This window comes from Watersipora subatra, chromosome 4 (genome assembly GCF_963576615.1).
Source record: "Watersipora subatra chromosome 4, tzWatSuba1.1, whole genome shotgun sequence".
Taxonomy (NCBI): Eukaryota; Metazoa; Bryozoa; class Gymnolaemata; order Cheilostomatida; family Watersiporidae; genus Watersipora; species Watersipora subatra.
The window spans coordinates 59992667-60013873 of NC_088711.1; the positions used below are offsets into that span (position 1 = coordinate 59992667).

Sequence of the window (21207 nt, forward strand, 5' to 3'; positions counted from 1 at the left end):
TAATCCTTGAATAACTCTGTCGCCTTAGTGGGATCAGTTTACCGATTGCACACATAAATGCTGCACCCTGTTTACTTAAGAAACGACATCTATTGTGTCATTTAAGATCTGCTTATTGTGTTTCAGCAAACACTTCAAAACAAATTACTCTTTCAACCGTCCTCGCTCTTGTCAGTGTTTAAATATTGAGAGTTGTCTTCCTACCAAAACTAAGCTATTCATCAGCATGGAGTTGCTCAGTATTAGGAATCATGAGTCCGTGCATATCAAACTATCTTAGCCTGTGGAGTGGCAATAACTGCAGAATTCTGTTCTATCAGTGATGGTTAATATTGTTGCTTTTCATAAGTGAAAATTTTTTAATTGTACATTTGAAAGCTGTCAAAAACCTGGTACTGAATGTTAACAACTTTCAAATAGTGAATTGTAACTAATAATGGTAAACTGGCAACTAGTGATTGGCAGCTAACAATCATCAACAGACAACTGGTAACAAGCAATGATCAACTAGCAACTGATAACTGGCAAGTAGCAATCACTAACAGGTAACTGATAATAAGCAATGATCAACTAGCAACTGATAACTGGCAACTAACAATCACTAATAGACAACTGGTAACTAATACCTGAGAACTGCATTACTCAGATATTTTTGTGGTTATATGAGTGATCGACTGCATATTTCAAAACTTTCAATAATATTTATTAAAAAGTGAAAAGTCATTAGACCACTTTAGATAAATTCAATGCTTACACACTATAACAGTGCGCACATTCATATGAACCTTCCCAACCTCGATTAGGTAGACCCCAAATGGTTATGATCAACTTACTAAACTGGAAGTACGGGGTTATCAGTATGAACCACATCGATTCTATTCTAGCACAGCTTGGGCTGAACTTCAATTCTTACCTAACTTAGCGCATGACTAAAATACAAGCACTTCTAGAAGTGTTTCTGACAACTCTGTGAAAATAAGGCAAATCCGAAATGTTCCACATGAAGATAAAGGCCACCAACTGTTTGTAGGAATAAAAATATATTTGTGTATACAAAATATTTAATAGGTAGTATTATGTAATGCATCATGATAGCACAACAAGGTTCACGCTTACTAGCAGCAAAAAGTCACGTTCAAATCTAACGAGACAGCAAAGGTTTTGTTTGGAAAGGTAAAAGCGACTACTAATCCAAAATTCAACAAAAGCCCAATATCACTGTCTGCAGGTAAAACATACTGACTGGTCTGTGGCTGTTGTTTCGTGTCAAAAATGAAATACCTACAATCAGTGTCTTTCAGGCTACAGGCTGTTAACGAGTGATAACATAGCCTGTAATTCCAAATCTATGGTTGTGGTGAAGGTTGGGGGTACGGTTACATTCCGCTGATGTCTGTAAGGGTAGACTCCAGTTCATCGGACAGGACCTTGTATTTCTCCTTGGCCTGCAGCAGCTCATCTAGAATAAAGCACCTCTGTTAGAGTTGAACTATTTTAATTGGAGCTACTAATTTGCTCTGGAATGACAGCCAACACTTCAACAAGAAGATCCTAAAACTAAAACTAAAATTCTAATACCAAACAGAAATAATCAGGTTTGATTATGCAATCTAAACCTCATTTCTGATATATTATAGACTTTTACAGTTTTATTTCTAATAAATTAATTTTATTCCCATTTCAAACTGAAAGTAATGTAATAAACACCAGAAAGTATCCATATGTCAAACAAAAGTAACTTAATGCCAGAATTACAAACAAAATTTTTAAAAAATCTTTAAAGAAAATTTTGGGTTTATCAAATTATTCATAACAAATTCACTCATCTACCAACCAGAACAACCAATAGTTAGTGGCACACAAAGCAGCGAGGGGTTAATGAGGCCATAAGCAGCAACTTTGCGAGCAATGACACTCATTGAAATGAAATCACAGCAGAAAACCACACCGAGGAAGATAATAATATTAACCGGTATTAACAGTAATGTTAACCGATAACATCCCAGCATGCATGGTAGTTCAAAATGATATGGCCTGAATTTTCTCCTGATCTCAAGCAAGAATGGTGAAACATGTGTAGGCAGGAGTTCGGCTTTAGTGAAACGCAAAAACAACTTAGAGGTTTTTGCCTGATTAGGATAATTGGGAGTTGTGTTACCATCTAATAGCATATTTTCATTCTCAATTGATTGAGACTTTCTTTCAAATTCTTTGGTTTTCAGATCAGCCTGCAGATAAATGTCTAACACGTGTGGCAGCAATTTCTCATGCAATATGAATACTGTCGTAAATTGACTGTACATTGTGAGTAAGAAAGTGCTGAGAATATAATCTCCGTTCAATCTCTCTAAGAGGACAGTGACAACTTTCACAGATTTAGAGAAACAAACAGGTGAGTAGTTGGAAATAGCAATAAAAAGAGGTGTAATCTATCATCTCACCCTTGCGATGCTGGTTATAGAACCATTATAAACTCACCAGATCAATGATGATTAAATATCTTATAAATTAATACTTTTAATATTAGTAATTAGGAGTTCGCTAAAAAATTCTCTACTTTTTTAGATTCAGTGTTCCCATAGCGAACAAGCGAGCTGTTACTTACGAAAGAAGAAAGGCTTAGACAAGACTAACAGAGAAAGATATAGAGCCAAGCAGATAACTATCAACTGCTACTAGTAAACCCAAAGGCGTGCGTGTTACGCTAATAGCTTCAAATCCTAGCAGCAAATTTACCATCCATTTTGTCATTCTCATTTTGCAACTTTTTCACTTCGCCCTCTGCGGTCTGTGCTCTATTTTCTGCCTAATTGAAAGCAGGAGAAATATGCGTGATTGAAGGGCAGGTGGAAATATTACCAGCCACCTGGGAACAGGAGAATCTACGGTGTGGTGTGCGGGTGTATAGCAGTCTCGAGACTACAAGGTTTTAGCACACTCGGCATCAGAAAGGAGAGAAAAAGGGAGTAGAGAAAATTACCACTACGGGGGAAAAAAGAACCAATCAGATGACGCTCATTCTCAGATGGCTTATGCTGCCGTGCGAGTGAGATCGCGCTGCACAGAGCATGGGATCACATCTAATTACCTTCGAGAGATTCATTCTCTTTCTGCATTTTGTTGGTTTGTCGTTCAAATTCAGAAGCCCTGTTTTCAGCCTAAAAGTGTCTAAGAGCATAAGCATGCGGGGGAAATAGTTAGTCATTTGTTTAAAAACCTTATGATTACAGTTAGTTTTATTGAATTGAAATTTTAACTGACCGACTAATTTTCCTATCATTACAATAAAAAATACCATAAATCGATATAGCTAACTTCGTCGTTGCAACTGGAATTGCAATCTCAGTAAGCAAGAGAGGACAACTCCTAGCTATTCATCAAAATGTTTTTCAACATGTTAACTAAAAAAATAAAGTGTGATGAAGTCACTAGTCGAAAGCAAATATTTTATGGTTGTCACCAAAGAATCAGTATGCTCAGATTACAGTAATGCTGCTGACTTACATTTTTCAGACAATTTTTAAGCGCACAGACAAAAGATTCAGTTTTTTGAACTTAATTTTAGTATAGTAATAACTGTGCATCTATTACGATTTTCTTGCAATGGTTTTCCAAGTAATAAAAAAGGTCAAGCAGGAATTAGAGCAATACGTACGTCTTTTAGCCGCTCGTTCAGATCCCGGATTGTCTCTTCATAAGCTTCCTCTCTCTGGGATGCCTGTTAAAATAGATGAATGATGCACGAAGTGGTAATCAATTTACGACCACTTAAATCTTGTTGGTTCTGAGTCATATTACAAACCCACACAGCTTGCACGTCATAGAGATAGACAATTTTCATTTTTAGTTTAGCAGATTTGCTTGAGTGACCAAAAAATTTGTGAATGAAACAGAAAATTTGGCTGATTTTATAGCCTCAGCAAAACTAGCTTACGATGCTATAAGTTGACAAGCACCAAACAATTTTATATTTAAAACACTTTCGCAACTTTTACCAAATGTCGACTTACAAAATACAAGTTGCAACAATGAAAGTGGTTGTGTAATTTGTTTATTTATAACATTTCATAAGTAGAAACCATAGCAACAGTTTTGTTTACTAAAATGTTCTTGGCCAAAATTTAACAGCAAACCAAAAAGAATTGTGTGCAATAATTTTCTCAACACCGTGCGTGACTTGGTTGGCTACAGTTTAAATTTATAAGAAAATGAATATTAAAGATAGCTTGACTACTACAATATGATGCCTTCCTTGGCTCATGCTTGCCATTTCTTAATATTTTAACTTTTCAGTCGTTGTTCACACTGATAAACAAAGATCCTCTTGATGATTTGACCTTCTTGTGGTCAAAAGATTATTCCTCAAAAAATGTTACTTCCCAGTATTTAAATTTTTTATTAAACTCAGTATACCACAACAGATATTTGTCTGTTTCAATAGTCTCCTATCTTATTTCAGACTCTGGATATTATAGAAACCTTATGCCAATTTTGAATAATAGACATTTTAAAAATTCCTGCTGGAGTGCAAAACAGCCCAAATACAGCTACAGAGTATATCTACTTAGAGAGTTGACACGTGATGGACAGGTTACATTTAGGTTCGCCTTAATGTAAATGAATGGTTATGCAAAGAGCAGACAATTTCAAACTGAAGGTCTGATGAGATGGCGAGCGCATGCTGGAAAGACAAAGCTAGGGTACAGGAGTGGGCTGGAATGAAAAGGGCATGCTGGGAATAATAAAAACATGCTCTAATACAGGGTAGACTTCTGTGAGCATTCGTATAACATCAATGTCAATAAGTCAGAACTTCACGTCAAACACAAACTACTGGAATGCGTTGTAGTATTAATTAGGAGATTTTTGCCATAGTTGCTCTCATAAACAACTGCTGCTACAGGCATCATGTTAACGATGCTAAGAATTGCCACAGATACAGGAATTTTTTAAACTACAAAATCACAAAATTAAGCTGTTGATTTACCGAAGTGTGAAACTGGAAGAAAGATGTATGGTTCACGATTAGCTACAACAGCAAAAGCTGTCTTTGTTTTAGTTCAAGGCAGTGTATAATTCTGAAGCAAGTACAACTGATGTCAGGATCCAAAAGTTAATGCATTTTACTAAATGAAAGCAGCACATGCTTTTAAACAAAAACTACGCATCTTATTAAACAGAAGTTATACATATTGATAAACAAAAGTCACACATTATATTAAACAAAACCTGCATTTTATTAAACTAAAACTCCGTATTTTCAAACTAACTTTTTTATTAGTTTGTGATCAATGACCTTTGACCTATTTACACCTTCAGCAAATATTTCAGACAGGGTTTTGAGTGAAATGATGAGTATTGACAAAAAAACACTTCAAAATACAGGAGTATTCTATAGAGAAGGCGGAGCAACCTAACCAAAAGTTTTTAAAAAATCATTCTTCCTTCTGTTGCTATTATACTGACTGGTTTGATATACTGTTAGCGGCCTAAATCATAAGCAGCCAATAGCAAGTTCACAAACACCAAAGCAACCAATAGCGCATCAACATGCACGAGAGCAACCAATAGTAAACCGATGCCCAAATGCAAATAGCAATTCAACCCACAAAGTGAAATTAATCAAGACTACCACAACATCATCTGAAAGCAACTATCCGTAGACTATGGCCCAATTTCGATGAATTTAGATATGCAGTGCCGCTATTAAAATGACAGCTCATCCAAATGACACGCTTGAGCGAATTTCTAGACTACGTCTTACATATAATAATGCACAGAAACCAACGCAAACCAATCTAGGACTACCTCAGATTCAGAAATCTCCAGCGATTTCATGTTATTTCCGACCACTTTTAGCTCTTCCTCTAGTTCGAGTATTTTACTGCAAACGGAGAAACAATTAGAAGCAAACAAAGGACAAGGCAACAAGATTAGCGGTTGGAGGGCTGGTTGGTAGGTTGCGATAGGGAACATTCTAGAAAGGTCATCCGCAGTTGCCGAAGCTCCACTGCATACTTACGGTCGCTTCATTAGCTTCGAGCGACTTTAGACCATTTCCTACAATCTTAAGCTCCTCCTCCAAATCACGAATTTTACTGCAATGAAACGTCTGCGGAGGTAGCATGAAAGTGTATGAAATAGGATGAGTGGGACAGTGTGAAAACAGAAAGTGAGTTCATTTGAAACATAATACAAAATATTCCAATGTTAAATTCAGATGCTCAATGGGGCATATTTGAGTAAGAGAAGATTACTCCCATATTTCAGAGCACTATGGGCTATCAACTTGGTAGGTGGCATGTCGTGTAACTTTTCATAAAACAGTAATCTTTGGCTTGTCACTAGCCCTGATTAGATAATCTCTATGGATAGAAGAAATAATTACTGTCATGTCAACATCCAGATTTCTAGCCCGGTTATAAGTGATAAAAAACACACACGGCATACTAACTACTCACCTTGTTCTCACTTATTTCTAAAGACCTAAGGCTATTCGTAACAACATGCAATTCCTCTTCCAATTCCTTTACTTTGCTGTAACAAAACACACTTGATGAGGAAACATGCAGAATGCAGCATGCACAACGTAAGGATAGAGAAACACATTTTTCACATGCCAAGGGTTGGCTACACAAAGTCGTTTTCTGGCAATTAAAACACAAATAAAAACTATGCTCGCATGTCGCATTGAATGAAAAAAATGGTTGACGTTTCACTGAATACAAGTGCGTTAGCAGATGAAGCGATCGTGAAAGCTATTTCAAACACCAGCTTTTGAGAAGTTTTATAATACAATAGATGAACAACCTTGGTAAGTACCTTTCGGATATTTTTCATAAAATTAAAGGTCATATTTTATGAGAACAGAAGGTGTGAGCGAGTTAAAAGTATCCTGAACAAGGTTGGTACTGACGCCATGTAAGCTGCTTTACAAACAAACACCCTAGGTTTTGCTATGCTGTACACATAAATACCCAGTGTCTTGCGTAGTAAACCCTTATTTATCAGCATGCTAAAATCGCACAAGATATTTCAACCACAACTGATTTCTGTAAAATATTTGTTTTAAAGGCCATGCAGAAGTTTAGCAAAGGGATAGCGATGAGCAACAAAGATGAACTTCTCCGCAATGGGACGCCCCTTGTCGATTAGGGATACACCGCTTGCCGACTAAAGGTACGCAGAGAGGCTATGAAAAGGGAATGGACTGATCTTTACTGCAAGCATTGCATATTTGTAACCCTACACCTCCGGTTTAATAACAGGTTTTATACATACAGATCTACCGGCTTCAAAAATTCCATGACAGGGGTCTGTCCTACTACATCCCCTCTAATGCCTCAAGCTAGAAATAATCACAGCTAATATTGCATGATATCCCCTTATAAGGCAATGACTAAGCAAATATTTGTTCACAACCTCTCCAAAGCCCTGCAAACTCTACTATCCAAACACGGGAGGAGTGAGTTGCGCTGGAATTAGTAACGAAGAACAGGCACTTGCTATTCTCAATAAACTAAGAATAGAGAGACTTTAGAACTTTGTGATTTTAAACAACCAATCATCTGTCTATAGTTTATTCCTGTGATAAACACTTCATAAAACTGAGATGATAACTCATAATCAAAATGAACAGTTAACAAAACACTACAAGTAACCTCTGAAATACGACGCTATTTTCATATATAAAAACTACCTCAGTCCAAGTTTATTTAAAACAGAGATTACCCTAGCCTGATGGCCATATAATACAGAGATTTAACATAGAACAAATCCAGGCAGACTAATTTAATAACTTTGATTAAAGACTGAGTACCCCTCCTCGCACTCTTTAACACGTAAATCCTTCAATCTACCTACTGTCTATTCTATTCATGGTTATTCTGGTATATGAGAATTTAACATTTCCAACTTATTTCCGCAATTGAACAATACAGCGCATGCTTGCAGTAGAACCAAGGCCTTCCCTATTACCCCACAGCCATTGTTACAAGTATTCAAAATCTCTCATGATTTTAAAGATAAACAGATAAGAAAGGCTAAAATGTATTTTCACGGAAAGATTCGCTAAGCCAGGTAGACAGCCCAGTAATGTAGAATCAGTGTGTAGTTAGAAAAATTCCACTGGAAAAATTGATGTGATTATAGACATTGGAAGCTAACAATTTGACAAACTGAAAAAGGTAGACAGTGAAACAACACAAAAGCAGTCTAAAAATAGGGGTGTTCATGCTTACTGCTCCGCTGTGTCAGCCCTTTCCTCACTACGTGTAGCCTCAGCCTCCGATATCACTAGCTTTCTACACGTCTGCAACACGGAGTGTGACAGTAACCCCCAAACAACACAAACAACCAAACAAGGGTCGGGCAGCATTCCAAACTAATAGCATGCGGGCACCGGGTACAAAGGCTATCCGGTATAGCCTCACTTACGATTCGGCAGCTTCTAGTCTAGCCTCAGCTCTTTCGAGGTCAACCTCTGTGATGGCTAGCTTACGAGCAGCCTGTCCAACAAAATAAAGTTTGTGAACTATGTGTTAGCTAAGACGGCAAATATAAGTTGACATCAAAGTACAATACATGATGGTGCTTGTTGATTACATGGGAGAGCTCATGGTAATAGCTACTTCACTGCAATCATTCGCATGCATCACTAACATCTAAGGCAAGTAAGAAACAAACACGAGGAGCAATAAAAGTAAGCAGCGCTGGAGGCAAAGGAGACGCTCTCCGACATTGGACGGAGCTAAGCCGTCAGTTCAACATCTTCTATTTGACAAATCGGCTTTTGTAAACAATGCCATACTACGATTAATTAGGTCGTCTTTCAATATCTACACACATAATCACACGGACAGGAGCTGCTTCGAGCATGCAAAGGTAGCAAACGAAAAATAATAAAGCATTCCAAACTAAAAACAAGTTGCGATTGACAAACAACGGGCTACAGACGAAGTGCATGCCACGCCCAGCACCTCGTCGTATTTCCTGTCAGCGTCCTCTGCTATCCACTTCGCTTCTTTTAGCTCTTCCTCTAGCTGTGATATTCGAGAGTCGTCTGTCATCGATCGGGTTTCTAGTACTTTTCGTCCACTAAAATGAGAGTTGCTTCAACTAGAATACTTATAAAACTATAAGCTCCAGCTGTCAAAAATTGCCACCTCGTAACATTCAGCCCCGGATATGCTACAAACATCTGCCAAAACCCAATCATTTTCGGAAAAAAGTCAGAACATAATAAGACCGCAAAAGCTTTTATACCAATAATGATACTCTCAATTGCAAAGTCAGGGGACTATTATTGTAATTTTGGTAAATTATCGATGAAAACACAAAGAACAGAGCAATATTTTCATAATTTGCTCACAAATCATTCACAAGCTTTACATTTTGTCTGTTACATCGGTGGCAATTTTTGGACGAGCCAAGCAGGCCTTGAGGCCGACAGTCCTACCTCATCAAACTTTCTCTCAGAATCATTGGCACCATCCTGTGAGTCTTTCAACATGTCTTCTAAAACAGTGATCCGCTCTTCGTTCTGGTTGTTAAGGTCTTGTAGCACCTTGCGGCCTCTGCGCCAAAGCAACCGTTATGAGCACACCCAGCATGCATCAGTCTACCAATTACCCAGCATGCACCAGTCTACCGACTACCCAGCATGCATCAGTCTACCGACTACCCAGCATGCATCAGTCTACCGACTACCCAGCATGCATCAGTCTATCGACTACCCAACAAGCACAAATCTACTGATTACCCAGCATGCACCAGTTTATAGACTACCCAGCATGCACCAGTCCACTCACTACAGTGGTATACTGATCACTGACTGCGTATTTATCCAACTATCAAATGCAGCCAACCGGCCATCTAGCATTCACCAGTCAATTCACCAGACTGATAAATTGAGCTGGTTACCAGCATGCAACACTCCGCCAGTTACCCAGCATGCAAGAGTTAGTTATCACCAACACCCAGCATGCACCAGCTCATCAGCTGTTCAATATATGGATGTTAACCTACCAAGTACTTCATTAAACCTAATTACGCCATAGAAATGTCATTAGTTGATTGCTATTCGCTAGGAGTACATAGACATACATGTAGATCACCATCCATACATCTTAAAACATTTGCCTTGTTCAGTAGTAGTCTGGATATGCAGAAAGCACATCAAATCACACTATCAAGGCATGATTATTCACTATTAAATGATAGATTTTATTTCATTTTTGTAAAGCAATTTTCTACTAAAGCTCTAAGTACACAAGCCATATAACTTGATGAATGAGCAAGAAGTTGATGCTAAAAATGGGTCTGTGAAGAGTTGTCATACTCACATGCAACGTTCTTGATAAATATATGGAATGTAATCAAGAAACAATGCCACTAATTAACAGTCAGTACTAGGCAAAATGATATTACCAAAATTAATATTTAGTACTTCAAAAATCTACTAAACAGCAGCTGGCATCCTCCAGAGAATTATTTTTATGATTTAGTTTCACCAGACTATAGTTAGCGTTTCGCACCTTTTTTCAATCATTTACTTGTAATGTAAAATGTATCTCAGACTGCATACACTCATATGACAAGCACTATTTTGTATTCTGTGACACCAAAATATCACATGTTTCAGCGTATGTCAACCATCACATGTTTCAATTTATGAACTTTCTGTCACTTTAACCTTCAATTTCCGATTCGAATTCCTCCGTAATACTCGGAGATTACCAACTTATAAAACACATTTATTTAACACATTTAGTAATTCTTGATTTCTGTCATTTCATTTGTTTTGTCTTTGGAAGGTAACTAAAACATCAGTTTGTTGACCATTACCACTGCCAATATAAAGTTATACAGACGTGTACATCCTTGAACAGGAGTACTAGGTACACATCAAATTCCATTGAGTTGATTTGTTCTAATGATTTTTATTAAGATTCCATTTATAAGCTGAATTTTGTACCTTCAGCCACAAAATTACAGAATAGTAGACAACAGGAATCAGTAAACAATTGTATTTGCTGCTCTTTTGAAAAAAACTGCGCGATGCAGGGATGAAGGTTATGATGCCAAAATCAGACTGTATTTTTATCCCTTTTAATAGTCTGCTAATAGCTCAACTGTGATGTAATAATGCATTAATCAATATGGCTGACTCAAGTCCGTTTCCTATTGCATTGTGGACTTATGTTTAGTACTCAGCACACTTGCACTGCCCGTAGAAGGCACAAGGATGGGTCAAGCAGAAGACCCTTTAAAACAAGTGCTTGAGTCTACACAATGCATCAAGAGGGTTAGTCGGGCAGGAGACAGAAGGCATAGGGATGGTGTAAAAGTTGAATAATATACATTATTATTACGCAGTGTATCGCTAAATAGAGCACCAAGTGAAAAGGAGTACTGTTGCTGCCTTTGGCTAGACAAACAGAGAGGCTCATTGCTTTCGTTATCAATAAAAGACTGCGCCTCAAAGCTAAACACGAGTGGGTCATACAGTTCAACACGATAGTCCAGCATGCAGCCCGGCATGGTATATATTGAGCAAGTTAACATCGGCCTCTGCCATTTACTTTCAAATAAAATAATAATAAATCTTCCAGGTTAAAATAAATATGAGAAGTACCAGTTAAATGGAATGTTTATCTCTACACGAAAATTATTTCTTCTTCCCTTCTGTGAGGGTCTAGTAGAATCGAGTTTCATGACGCAATGCTATGGCCGCTACGCGACGAATTGAACATCCTTAACTTACACGGAAGACAGCGGTGTACATCTCTCATAGCTCCAGAAGAGCCTATTACATGCTGACTTACCGTTCGCTCTCGTCGGCAGCCTGAGAGGCTTCCTCGAGCTTCGAGGACGCCGAGGAGAGACGCTCCTCGGTGTTCTCGAGCTTTTCTTCACAGAGCTGCAGACGCCTGTTTAGGCCTTGGATCTCTTCCTCATACTGAAACAAGAAAAAGGCGGTCGTGGAAGAGAAGTTACAGAGAACCCTGTGAGCTTGAAATAAAGATTTCACCGATCAGACCGTTCAAGTCATGTTTCCTAGTAACCTAATCCTTATATAACTATATTAAACTACAACAAGACTGGAAAGAAAGAAGGCAAGTTGGATTGAATCTAACGCGCTAGCATCTCCAAGACCTTTTTAAAAGTTCGATGGCAGCCAAGCAGACAATCTTAATTTAATTTTCTTTCACTTTACAAATTATTATAGCCATTAACTGGTTCACTTTACAGATTCCATTCTCCTGCTGTATTGGCATCTACACTGCTTCAGTGGTATATTGTAAATTCGGACGAGCCAAATTTGAGATAATTCTTATCATTTTACACTTCGTAAAACTGACTCATGTACATTCTACAACCCTAAGAGTTATGTAAAGACTTCAAGTCATGCGTTATCAGGGGTCATATTAACTCGAACTGAACTGAACAGAAAGCGCTGGAATGTGGCATGGCTGGCATCACTAGTACTATTGGACCACTTTAATACTATTAGACCACTTAGACATTTCAACTCATGCAGCTGTATTTGATTACAGCAATGCTCATTAAAATGAGACGAGTTTGTAAGATGCCTGAACGTGACACCTAGAATGTTTAAATGCATTACGTCGTGAAAACAACATATAGGGATGAAAGGATATTTGTCAAGCTTCAAATTAGCAATTCAAGTTATTTCAATTATGTAGTCAATCAACTTCATGAGTCAGTCTTGTCTATAGAATTGAGCTTCCACTATTCTATAAGACGCCGTCACGATGAATAGTGATAAGAGAGAGGATGGTATGGAGAAAGAGAATACAATAAGATAAATCATATGGCTAGATTACTATCTGAGTAGTGTAGTTGTCTCTCGATGCTTACAGCTTGTTGTACCGCTAACAATTACACATCTCCCAAAGCGTAGCAACATATTTATTATAGCGAAGGTCCCCAAGGGCCACAGTCCTGTTATTATATATTCCTGTTTACTCGCAAAGTTGAAACGCCTTCGTATTGCATATTCCAATCAGTCATACAATGAAATACGCGATATAAATCATAAGTCATTCACTCCCGCAGTATTCTTTTCAAAGGAAGGATGTAGGTCAGCGAATGCTGCCACCATGAGAATCCCTTTTAATCATGTATCAGCAGGCAGCGGCAGCATTTAAACAAACAGTACAAGCAGGAAACATCTGTCTGTGGCAAATGGCAGGCGACTAACATAGAAATCTAACAAATTCAATAGTCGGAGAGAAACTCGAAGGTAAATTACCAGACAGCATACCGTTGTTAATCAATGCATATGCACTAGTTTATCCTGCAGTCGAGTGATATCTTAGACATCTATATAATAATAATAATAATGTATTTCATGCAAAAATATATAGTTTTATGAATTTGATTTGAATCTATTGGATCCAAATGATATAGTAAAGTACAGTATTCCTTACCACAGAATAGATATACAGATATTATCTTCATTTATACCGGTCGAGGCCGTTTAAAGCAATCGGACCATTGGATGAAAACAAAAAATCGCGAAGTAAAGTAAATTATGTGTTTTGCAAGAAAAAGCTCTTTTTGCTTAGCTCTGTTCTATAATGTAAATTAGCAAGGTGTTGGTGCCTAATATAATGTGTAGTGTTTTGTCAGGCACATTTACGATACAATTTGAGTATTTTAAACAGCAAATATCCAATAACACAGTAACATAATAATAATAACATAATAACACGGTCTTCAACATTACGGGTATTTAGATGCTGGTCGTACATAACACCTAATATTATATTTAACAGGATAATAATACAAGAAGTGATTCATATTGTCTAACATTTTAACAAGTATAAAGAATAACGCTACGACTATCCTCAATTTAACAGACACACATTTAGCAGGAAAGCGACTAAACGACACCTGATTTTTCTCGCTGTGCAAAGTCTCACACTCTTTACACTTCTGATCGTACTCATCCTTTTTCGCTTCGAGTTCATCGCGAAGCGACTGCATTTTGGTCTTCAAAGACGTGAGAACAGCCCCTTTACCGTGTCCGTTCATCATGATTGCGGTTTAGCAAGTTTTACAAGCAGAAAGAAAAGAGGATCAGTCGAGCTACTGGTGCTGTTTATGAAACTGTCACCGCGTGTGCTGAGTTAATCATTCTGCTTTCTTTAGGTACTTGCAAATGTCCAGCTACTGTCCAATAAGCTTTCATCAATAATTTTGTCTCTCCAATAGTATTTGATATAATAGCTACGCTCAAACCTTTCAAAGCTTGTGATTAGCTTAAAATGAAACTACATTATTCTCAAAGCTTGATTCGCTAATCCAAAGTGAAAGCTCGTTTGAAGCCCGTTTATTGGCGCATGAAGTACAATCAGTTTAGCCCATTCCTCTTAAACTACCAATAATATGCTGATAGAATGTGCTTCTTATCAAAGCTTAAGCAGAGAGACATAAGCAGACCTTATTAGATGCCTGGTAAACTTGAAAAACTATTAGATGGATTTTACTGCATAACCGAACTTAAAAAATTTAAATTTCAAAAAGTACTGATCCAGCACTGCGCATCTTTAGTATGTCTTATTTTTTTAATTTTAAACTGTCTTGGCAGATTGTGCGAACATTACCAATTCACACTGATGCCAATAACTACATAATTTTTGACTGAAACGGCATTGAATTTTTTTTAAACTTGTATATTTATAAACAAATTTAGTTTTGTTTATAAATATACAAAACAAAAAACAACTACTAACTACAGATTTGTAATATTTCTGAATAATAACGTATAGCCCAAAAATGATACCTTAAGGCTACCAACCTTAGAGACAACAAACTATTCTAAATGTATAGAACAAGCCTATGAAAATAGAGCTGTTTTATTATTGTATAAAATAATCAATACCCTGCTACGGCGGATACGTACTACGAATATAGAAGGGAATATGAATTAAGATAGTCCAATAGAAACCAGCTGTTACAGGCTATATCAGCCTTCATTTACTAGTAGGAGGGTTTACTGACCTTTCACATGCACAGCGGGTAGGGCGGCACTCACACTCCAACAAACCAGATAGAAATCACACCCACTCAGCATTCCTGCATTCGGTCTCATGCGTTATTATTATTATTGCGTTTCAAAAACAAGTTACTTTTATTAGTGTTCAAAATTCAGCCAAAATCTAAAATACTTTTGCGTAGACTGTAAAGTAATGAGGGCTGTGACATGTGAGACAATGCCGTGAAAGAAGCCATGGAATTGTGGCACCTATGAAGTGAGAGAACAGTGGAAGTTGTTTTACCAATGCAGAAAATGCAAAGAGCAGACAACTGCTCGGATAAATAATTGATGCGTACCGTTCTGAGGGAGACCCTGATAATGTTCTGCAGCTCTGTGCTAATTATAGTATATTTTATCATAGTGTTAGAGTTCAGACCGAGGCCAATAGCGAATGCGGCTATACTTAGTCCCGATCGACGTTGGGGCCTCGGTTTATCCGCTTCTTTCTCATCATCGGTTCCATAATCCGAAAATATTGGGTCGTCATTATTGATAAGTTTGTCAAGTTCATCCATATCACCCGATTCTTCCGCAGCTCCCTCAGGTTCTGGCCGAGGTCTCCTCTTTTTGCGTCGTCGCTCCACTGGTTTTGCTATGACCGCGTGTGGCTTCTCTACAAAGCCAGAGTCCGAATATGAACTGCTCATACTGCCAGGAAGACTAGGGGACCTTTCCGCCGATGCCCTATCCGACCTCGGAGACCCTGCTCTCGAAGATTGTCGACCTTTTTCTTGCTTAATGTTATTAAGTCTTTGAGAGAGTTTGTGAACATTGATTTGCGGTCGTTGTTGTTGGCGATGGTTTGTCTGTCGTTGATCTCGATTGCCCTGACTTTTTGGCTTATTCGAATATTCCTTTCGCTTGGAAGATCTACTAGGGCTTTCTCTGTGATACGATTGGCCATCTCTGTAATACGATTGGCTATCCCTGTAATAAGTCTGGCCATCTTTGTGATATGATTGGTTGTCTCGATTATACGACTGGCTATCTCTGTAATATGATTGGCTATCTCTGTAATGTACCGGACTTTCCCTGCGATGTGATGGACTAGTCCTATGCTGTCTGGAATTATTCCATTGGCTAGAGTTTGACCTAGTATTGTCAGTCGTCTGCTTAGATTTGCCTATGACTAGATCGTCATCGTCATCAAGAACTACAATCAACATTTCTTCCTCCTCGTCCGAAGAAGCCGCCTGCAATTCAATACTCAGATGCATTGAGTGGCCAAGGCTGCTGTGCTACACTAGTGGAAATGAGCGACAGAACGTGGAAGAAGAAAGGCATGTTTAAAAAGCCCCAGCTACGAGCGTAAGTTAGCCCAGAACCTTGGCAAGCCTGAGAGAATTTACAGTTTCACATACCTGACTAGAGATAAAGGTTTTAGAGAGAAGGAAAGGTAAAGATTAAGGTTTTAGAGAGAAGGAAAGGTAAAGATGAAAGCAAGAGTGAATAAAAAGAGAACATAAAAAGTGTTATTTTTTAATTTTGTGTCTGAATAAATTGAAAGTTTTGAAAAAGTTGGTTTTTATATTGGCAATCAGAGATTAGCTGAGATGTGGCAATACTATCAGTGCTTCAAAGAGTGGATCACAAGCTACTTGGCCATTAAATAAAACTTTTCATAAAGTGAATAACTGGGAGATATTTCACTAGTAAATGAACTGTTGTAGAACTAAATTACAAAAGAAGATAACTCCTACTGATCTAATGGGGTGATTAAATGGTTTTAAAAGTAGTAGTATATGGCACAGGCTATGGGTGTTGCTAGGCAAAAAGAGCTGTAAAAAGAAGGAAAGAATAAGGAGTTGTTTCAGGAAAACTACACCATGTGCATTGGTGAGATTGAAAATCGCTAACTTTACTACTGTGAACTGAAGATATTTCTCACTTCTATCATAAGTTATTTTTCAGAAGAACTGATAAACTTTGTATAGCAGGTATTTGAATGCTAACCAAAGCTTTTTGTGAAATTCAAAAAAGATTAAAGATGCTCAGAGATGTTGGATTTTTGTCACAAAGGATGAAATTTTTTTGAGTAAGGAGAGATGGGAGTAGCGGCCGAGCAGGCAGATACAAAAGGCAGCCATGAATGAAGCATGCAAGAAGGGGTATCATGGAATAGTGCAATAAAATATATCATTAGTTAGTAGTGAGGGCAAAGCATATTACCGGCTCATATGCAGTAGCCCTCCACCGCAACATTGCAGGGTTCTTCAATATTACATTAGTTAGCCGAAGTGCGTGCTGTACATGAAACAGCTACGCTGCCGGTAGGCATAGCACTTGACTAGCATCAGCTCATTACATGCGGCCTGGCATCCTGTTAGTCAAGAAATGCATGATAATGCAATGAAATAATGCATGCAATCTTATTAGGGCTGCGACAGTCTCAGATCATCATGCACCCAAAGGCTGAGATGTTAAAAAACAAGTTACTTTAGTTAATAGATATATGAAGCTCGTCCCAGCCCTAAAAAGGGGACAAAGGGTTAAGAAATTATCTAATGAATGGGTAAAACAAATCATAAACAGCCAATTACTGTTCAGCCTAGCAGGGAGAATATAAACATCCTTTGACAAAAGAAGATAAGAGAGTGCAGGTAGATTAGCTCACCGCAGGCAATAAAAGAAAGGAACAGGTACTCAGACTAGACATGCAGCACAAGCAAATGGTAGTCCAGTGATTCACATGCTAACAAAAACTTCAAATAGACAACGAACTCCGAGTTATTTCACAATCAGTAATAACAAACCTGTTAATAATTTAGAAAAGGCAGTTGTAAGCAAGGATATGGCACTGCACTAGTACAGTAACTCTTTACAAAGACACAGGTATTACAAACTCTAACTAGATCAGTCCACTAGGTACTGCAACTAATTACACAAGGTCAACCTATTAAAAACCTTTTTCAAGTTATCTGAAAGCGATCATGGCATTGAGGGGCATGCGGTAGGAGTACAAGCCTCTCTTAGACAAAGTCTTAATTCAGCTCATGCAGGTAGAGATGTTGAAAGTAACAACCCAACTTTCCTACCTGGGTCTTGGATTTTTCTGCCTCGTCCAGGGAACTGGTAGCCTCCTGCAGGCCCTCCTGAACCTGGTCAAGGTCTGCCTCCATCTGCATTATTTTTTTCTGCAGGTTGTCCCTTTCCTCTTCCACCTGAATGGTAGATTCAATTTTAAATACCTTCGCTCCAACAATGCTATTTAGCTTGAATTCGTTTTGCAACTTCTATTGCGCCTTCTTTTGAATAAATCTAATTTATGACTGAGCATCACAACAGCCAATTTTGCTAGATAATTGCCTCCTCTTGACAAGATGATAAACAGTGGAATTCTATTATTTATAGAATGGCAAGAGTAGCTGACATAGACTTGCTAGGGCTATTCAGAAAATATACTTCAAAAGGGAGCGAAGATAAAGCTGTAAAACAGCATCATGAAAACTTAATACCACTCATAAGTTTAGCAGTTGTGTTCTCTATCCTTCGCAACACTATAATCTATTTATATGCTGACAAATTTGGCAGCCAGTAATTTGAGTTATAAACATCCAGACTTTTTGTAGCATTCAACATCAGTGGAGTTATCAACTCAATATTGACTAATAGCTACCGCAAGTTTTGACAACTCCTTAGTTATGAATGTTTTAGCATACAAATGCCAGCAAGGACATAGGTTTACCGACTGACCAGTTCTCAATAAGATAATGAAGTGTGCATCAACTTTAGCTAAGGACACGCATAAAACATCTATATTTAAAGATTCCATGTTCAATTTTGATTTAACCCGGTTTATGTTTCAGAACCAGACCGCACAGCACTGGGTATGGCCGTCTCTGGTATACCCTGAACCCCGCACAACCTGAATCTAAAATGCTTTGAATCTAGCAAGCCCTTAATCAACCACGACCTGCACCCAGTACGCCCTAAATCAAGGTTGTTTCCAACCCAGTACTCCCTGAATCAAGGTTGTTTTCAACCCAGTATCCCCTGAATCAAGGTAGTTTTCAACCCAGTACTCCTTAAATCAAGGTTGTTTTCAACCCAGTACGCCCTAACTTTAGTAAATCATGAAACAGTACCACACGGGCTCAATATTGTCCTGAATTTACTCAGATTTGAAAAGGGTACATTCAGAAGGCAAAGTGACCAAAACTCAGCATGCTTGTGACTAGCATCAACCATAAGGCATCAATACTATACAGCTAAACCAGAACTGAACAAGAAATGGCAGAGACTGGCTTAATTATCATAACAAGAAACCCAAGCCATTAGCACCGAAGGACATACATCTATATTGTCAAGATTTGAATTGGACTACAACAAAGTTGCCAGAGCGGCAGTATTGCAGGAATATTACCAGGTCTATCTGGGGCCCAGTCATAACCTGCGCTCCACTCAGAGCTCATTATGACCAACTAATGCAGTTAATTAATTAACACAAAACGCCACAGGAAACGTGTGGTTAGTGAATCACAAGGAAAATGGCAAAAGTAGGCCTAGAATAATATTAGCCCATGAAGCAGAGTGTGATAACTTCACTGGTTATGTATTCAAATCAAGAGTCATCAGTCAATTCATGACTCCATTTATCAATGGAATGTAGCAAAACTTCTGAATAAAGCTGACAAACTCATATTGTATATTTAGCAGCTGACTAATGGAGGACAACTTCTGAATGAAGCTGACAAACTCATACTGTATATTTAGTGGCTGACTAATGGAGGACAACTTCTGAATAAAGCTGACAAACTCATATTGTATATTTAGCGGCTGACTAATGGAGGACAGCTTCTGAATAAAGCTGACAAACTCATATTGTATATTTAGCGGCTGACTAATGGAGGACAACTTCTGAATAAAGCTGACAAACTCATACTGTATATTTAGCGGCTGACTAATGGAGGACAACTTCTGAATAAAGCTGACAAACTCATACTGTATATTTAGCTCAATATCACGAAGGACCTTGACCTAATCATTTCAAAATTTAGTAAAATATGATAATTTGGTTTGTGAAACGGGAGTTTCACCTGCCATTATCTCTAGAACCTTGCAAGCATACTTAATGAAATCAGACATTCCACCTATCTAGGCCTTCTTCTGATATTGAGGGCCAGATCTGCATAAATGAAATAGACATCTCACCTCACTCTTGCCCTCTTCTATGTCTTTGAGGGACTGCTCTAACGCCTCGGCACGCTCCAGGGCCGCATCCTTCTCGCACCTCATGGCCATCATTTTTTTCTTAATGGTGTCCATGGTGTCTGTGTGTAACTGTGGAAGATGAACGGAAAGAGACTTGAGCCAGATATAAACAATAACAAGTCCTTCGAAAGTTGCTCCCCTACGCACCAGGCTGCTTCTCACGCTCACACAGGACAGATAGTTACTGGTCAGCGATAGTTCTAGTCTGCACAAGCAGCAATGCTAGTAAAAGCAGCCAATCACGGCACAGCATAGGCAGCAAGCAGGGGTGGATGTAAGAATGTATTCATTCAAGTTGTTTTGTGATGGATGACCCCCCCCCCTTGTCAGTTTCTCAATGATCAGCGGGTAAGTTTAAGCAGAATCGACTGTACATACCACAATACTTTGTACCCACTTTGTTGGTCTACTGGTCGTGGAAATGTTTTTACACGTTCAGCTCAAACCCATCGGCTATATTACAATAATACATAATAACAGAGAGAGAATTAATTTCAAGAGGATTGGTTGTGAGCAGGCGTCTGTACCAGCCAGGGGTGCTAGATATCGCTACAGATTGTGACAGCCATAACAATAGAGATATAAAGGGACCAAAATGTAAAAACAGAAAACATAAGTATGTGGAAAAAAGATTATTAACAAAAACGTTCGATGAGATATTCTATTTTCTTTCAAAAAAATTTTTAATTATTTAGGTCTGCAACATTAAAAAAATAATTTTTAAGAAGCTAGGCAACGCATAGCTAATAGAAGATAACCTAGCAAAAACCAAGCGCTGGAGTTCAATCAGAAAAAATTCAAGCTTTATTCTCTCTCTATCCACCACTTTCAAAAAATCATATGGACCACAACTGCTGCGATACCAACATACCTGTCAGCATAAGGTAGGGCCTACTAAGGTGATTAGCCTTCCAAAAATGTCAGATGGA

General features: G+C 38.2%; 1 protein-coding gene across 6 annotated transcripts; it reads right to left on the minus strand.

Annotated features, from left to right (window-relative positions):
* Nucleotides 1-1021: 1021 nt before the first annotated feature.
* On the minus strand, nucleotides 1022-20471 carry LOC137393535 (uncharacterized). Of its 6 annotated transcripts, none has more exons than XM_068080125.1 (10): nucleotides 20219-20471; nucleotides 18103-18228; nucleotides 15364-16260; nucleotides 11826-11959; nucleotides 8979-9096; nucleotides 8437-8507; nucleotides 5809-5884; nucleotides 3656-3718; nucleotides 2737-2806; nucleotides 1022-1459 (listed from the first exon to the last, which is right to left on the minus strand). In XM_068080125.1, exons 1-10 carry the CDS (start codon nucleotides 20330-20332, stop codon nucleotides 1377-1379), a joined length of 1752 nt encoding a protein of 583 aa, XP_067936226.1. In that variant the 5' UTR covers nucleotides 20333-20471; the 3' UTR covers nucleotides 1022-1376. The 6 variants fall into 6 exon arrangements, with proteins under 6 accessions (XP_067936226.1, XP_067936223.1, XP_067936225.1 ...); XM_068080122.1 differs by lacking the exon at nucleotides 2737-2806 and adding an exon at nucleotides 3089-3158; XM_068080124.1 differs by lacking the exon at nucleotides 5809-5884 and adding an exon at nucleotides 6023-6098.
* Between the last annotated feature and the right edge of the window lie 736 nt (nucleotides 20472-21207).

Excerpts from the sequence above, each read along its gene's own strand:
- LOC137393535 (XM_068080125.1), bottom strand. The coding sequence starts at position 20,332 with ATGGACACCATTAAGAAAAAAATGATGGCCATGAGGTGCGAGAAGGAT. Across the intron at positions 9,097-11,825 it reads GCTGCCGACGAGAGCGAACG|TGGACGAAAAGTACTAGAAA; the intron begins GTAAGTCAGCAT and ends CTCTCATTTTAG. Across the intron at positions 8,508-8,978 it reads CTGACAGGAAATACGACGAG|GCTGCTCGTAAGCTAGCCAT; the intron begins GTGCTGGGCGTG and ends TTTGTTGGACAG.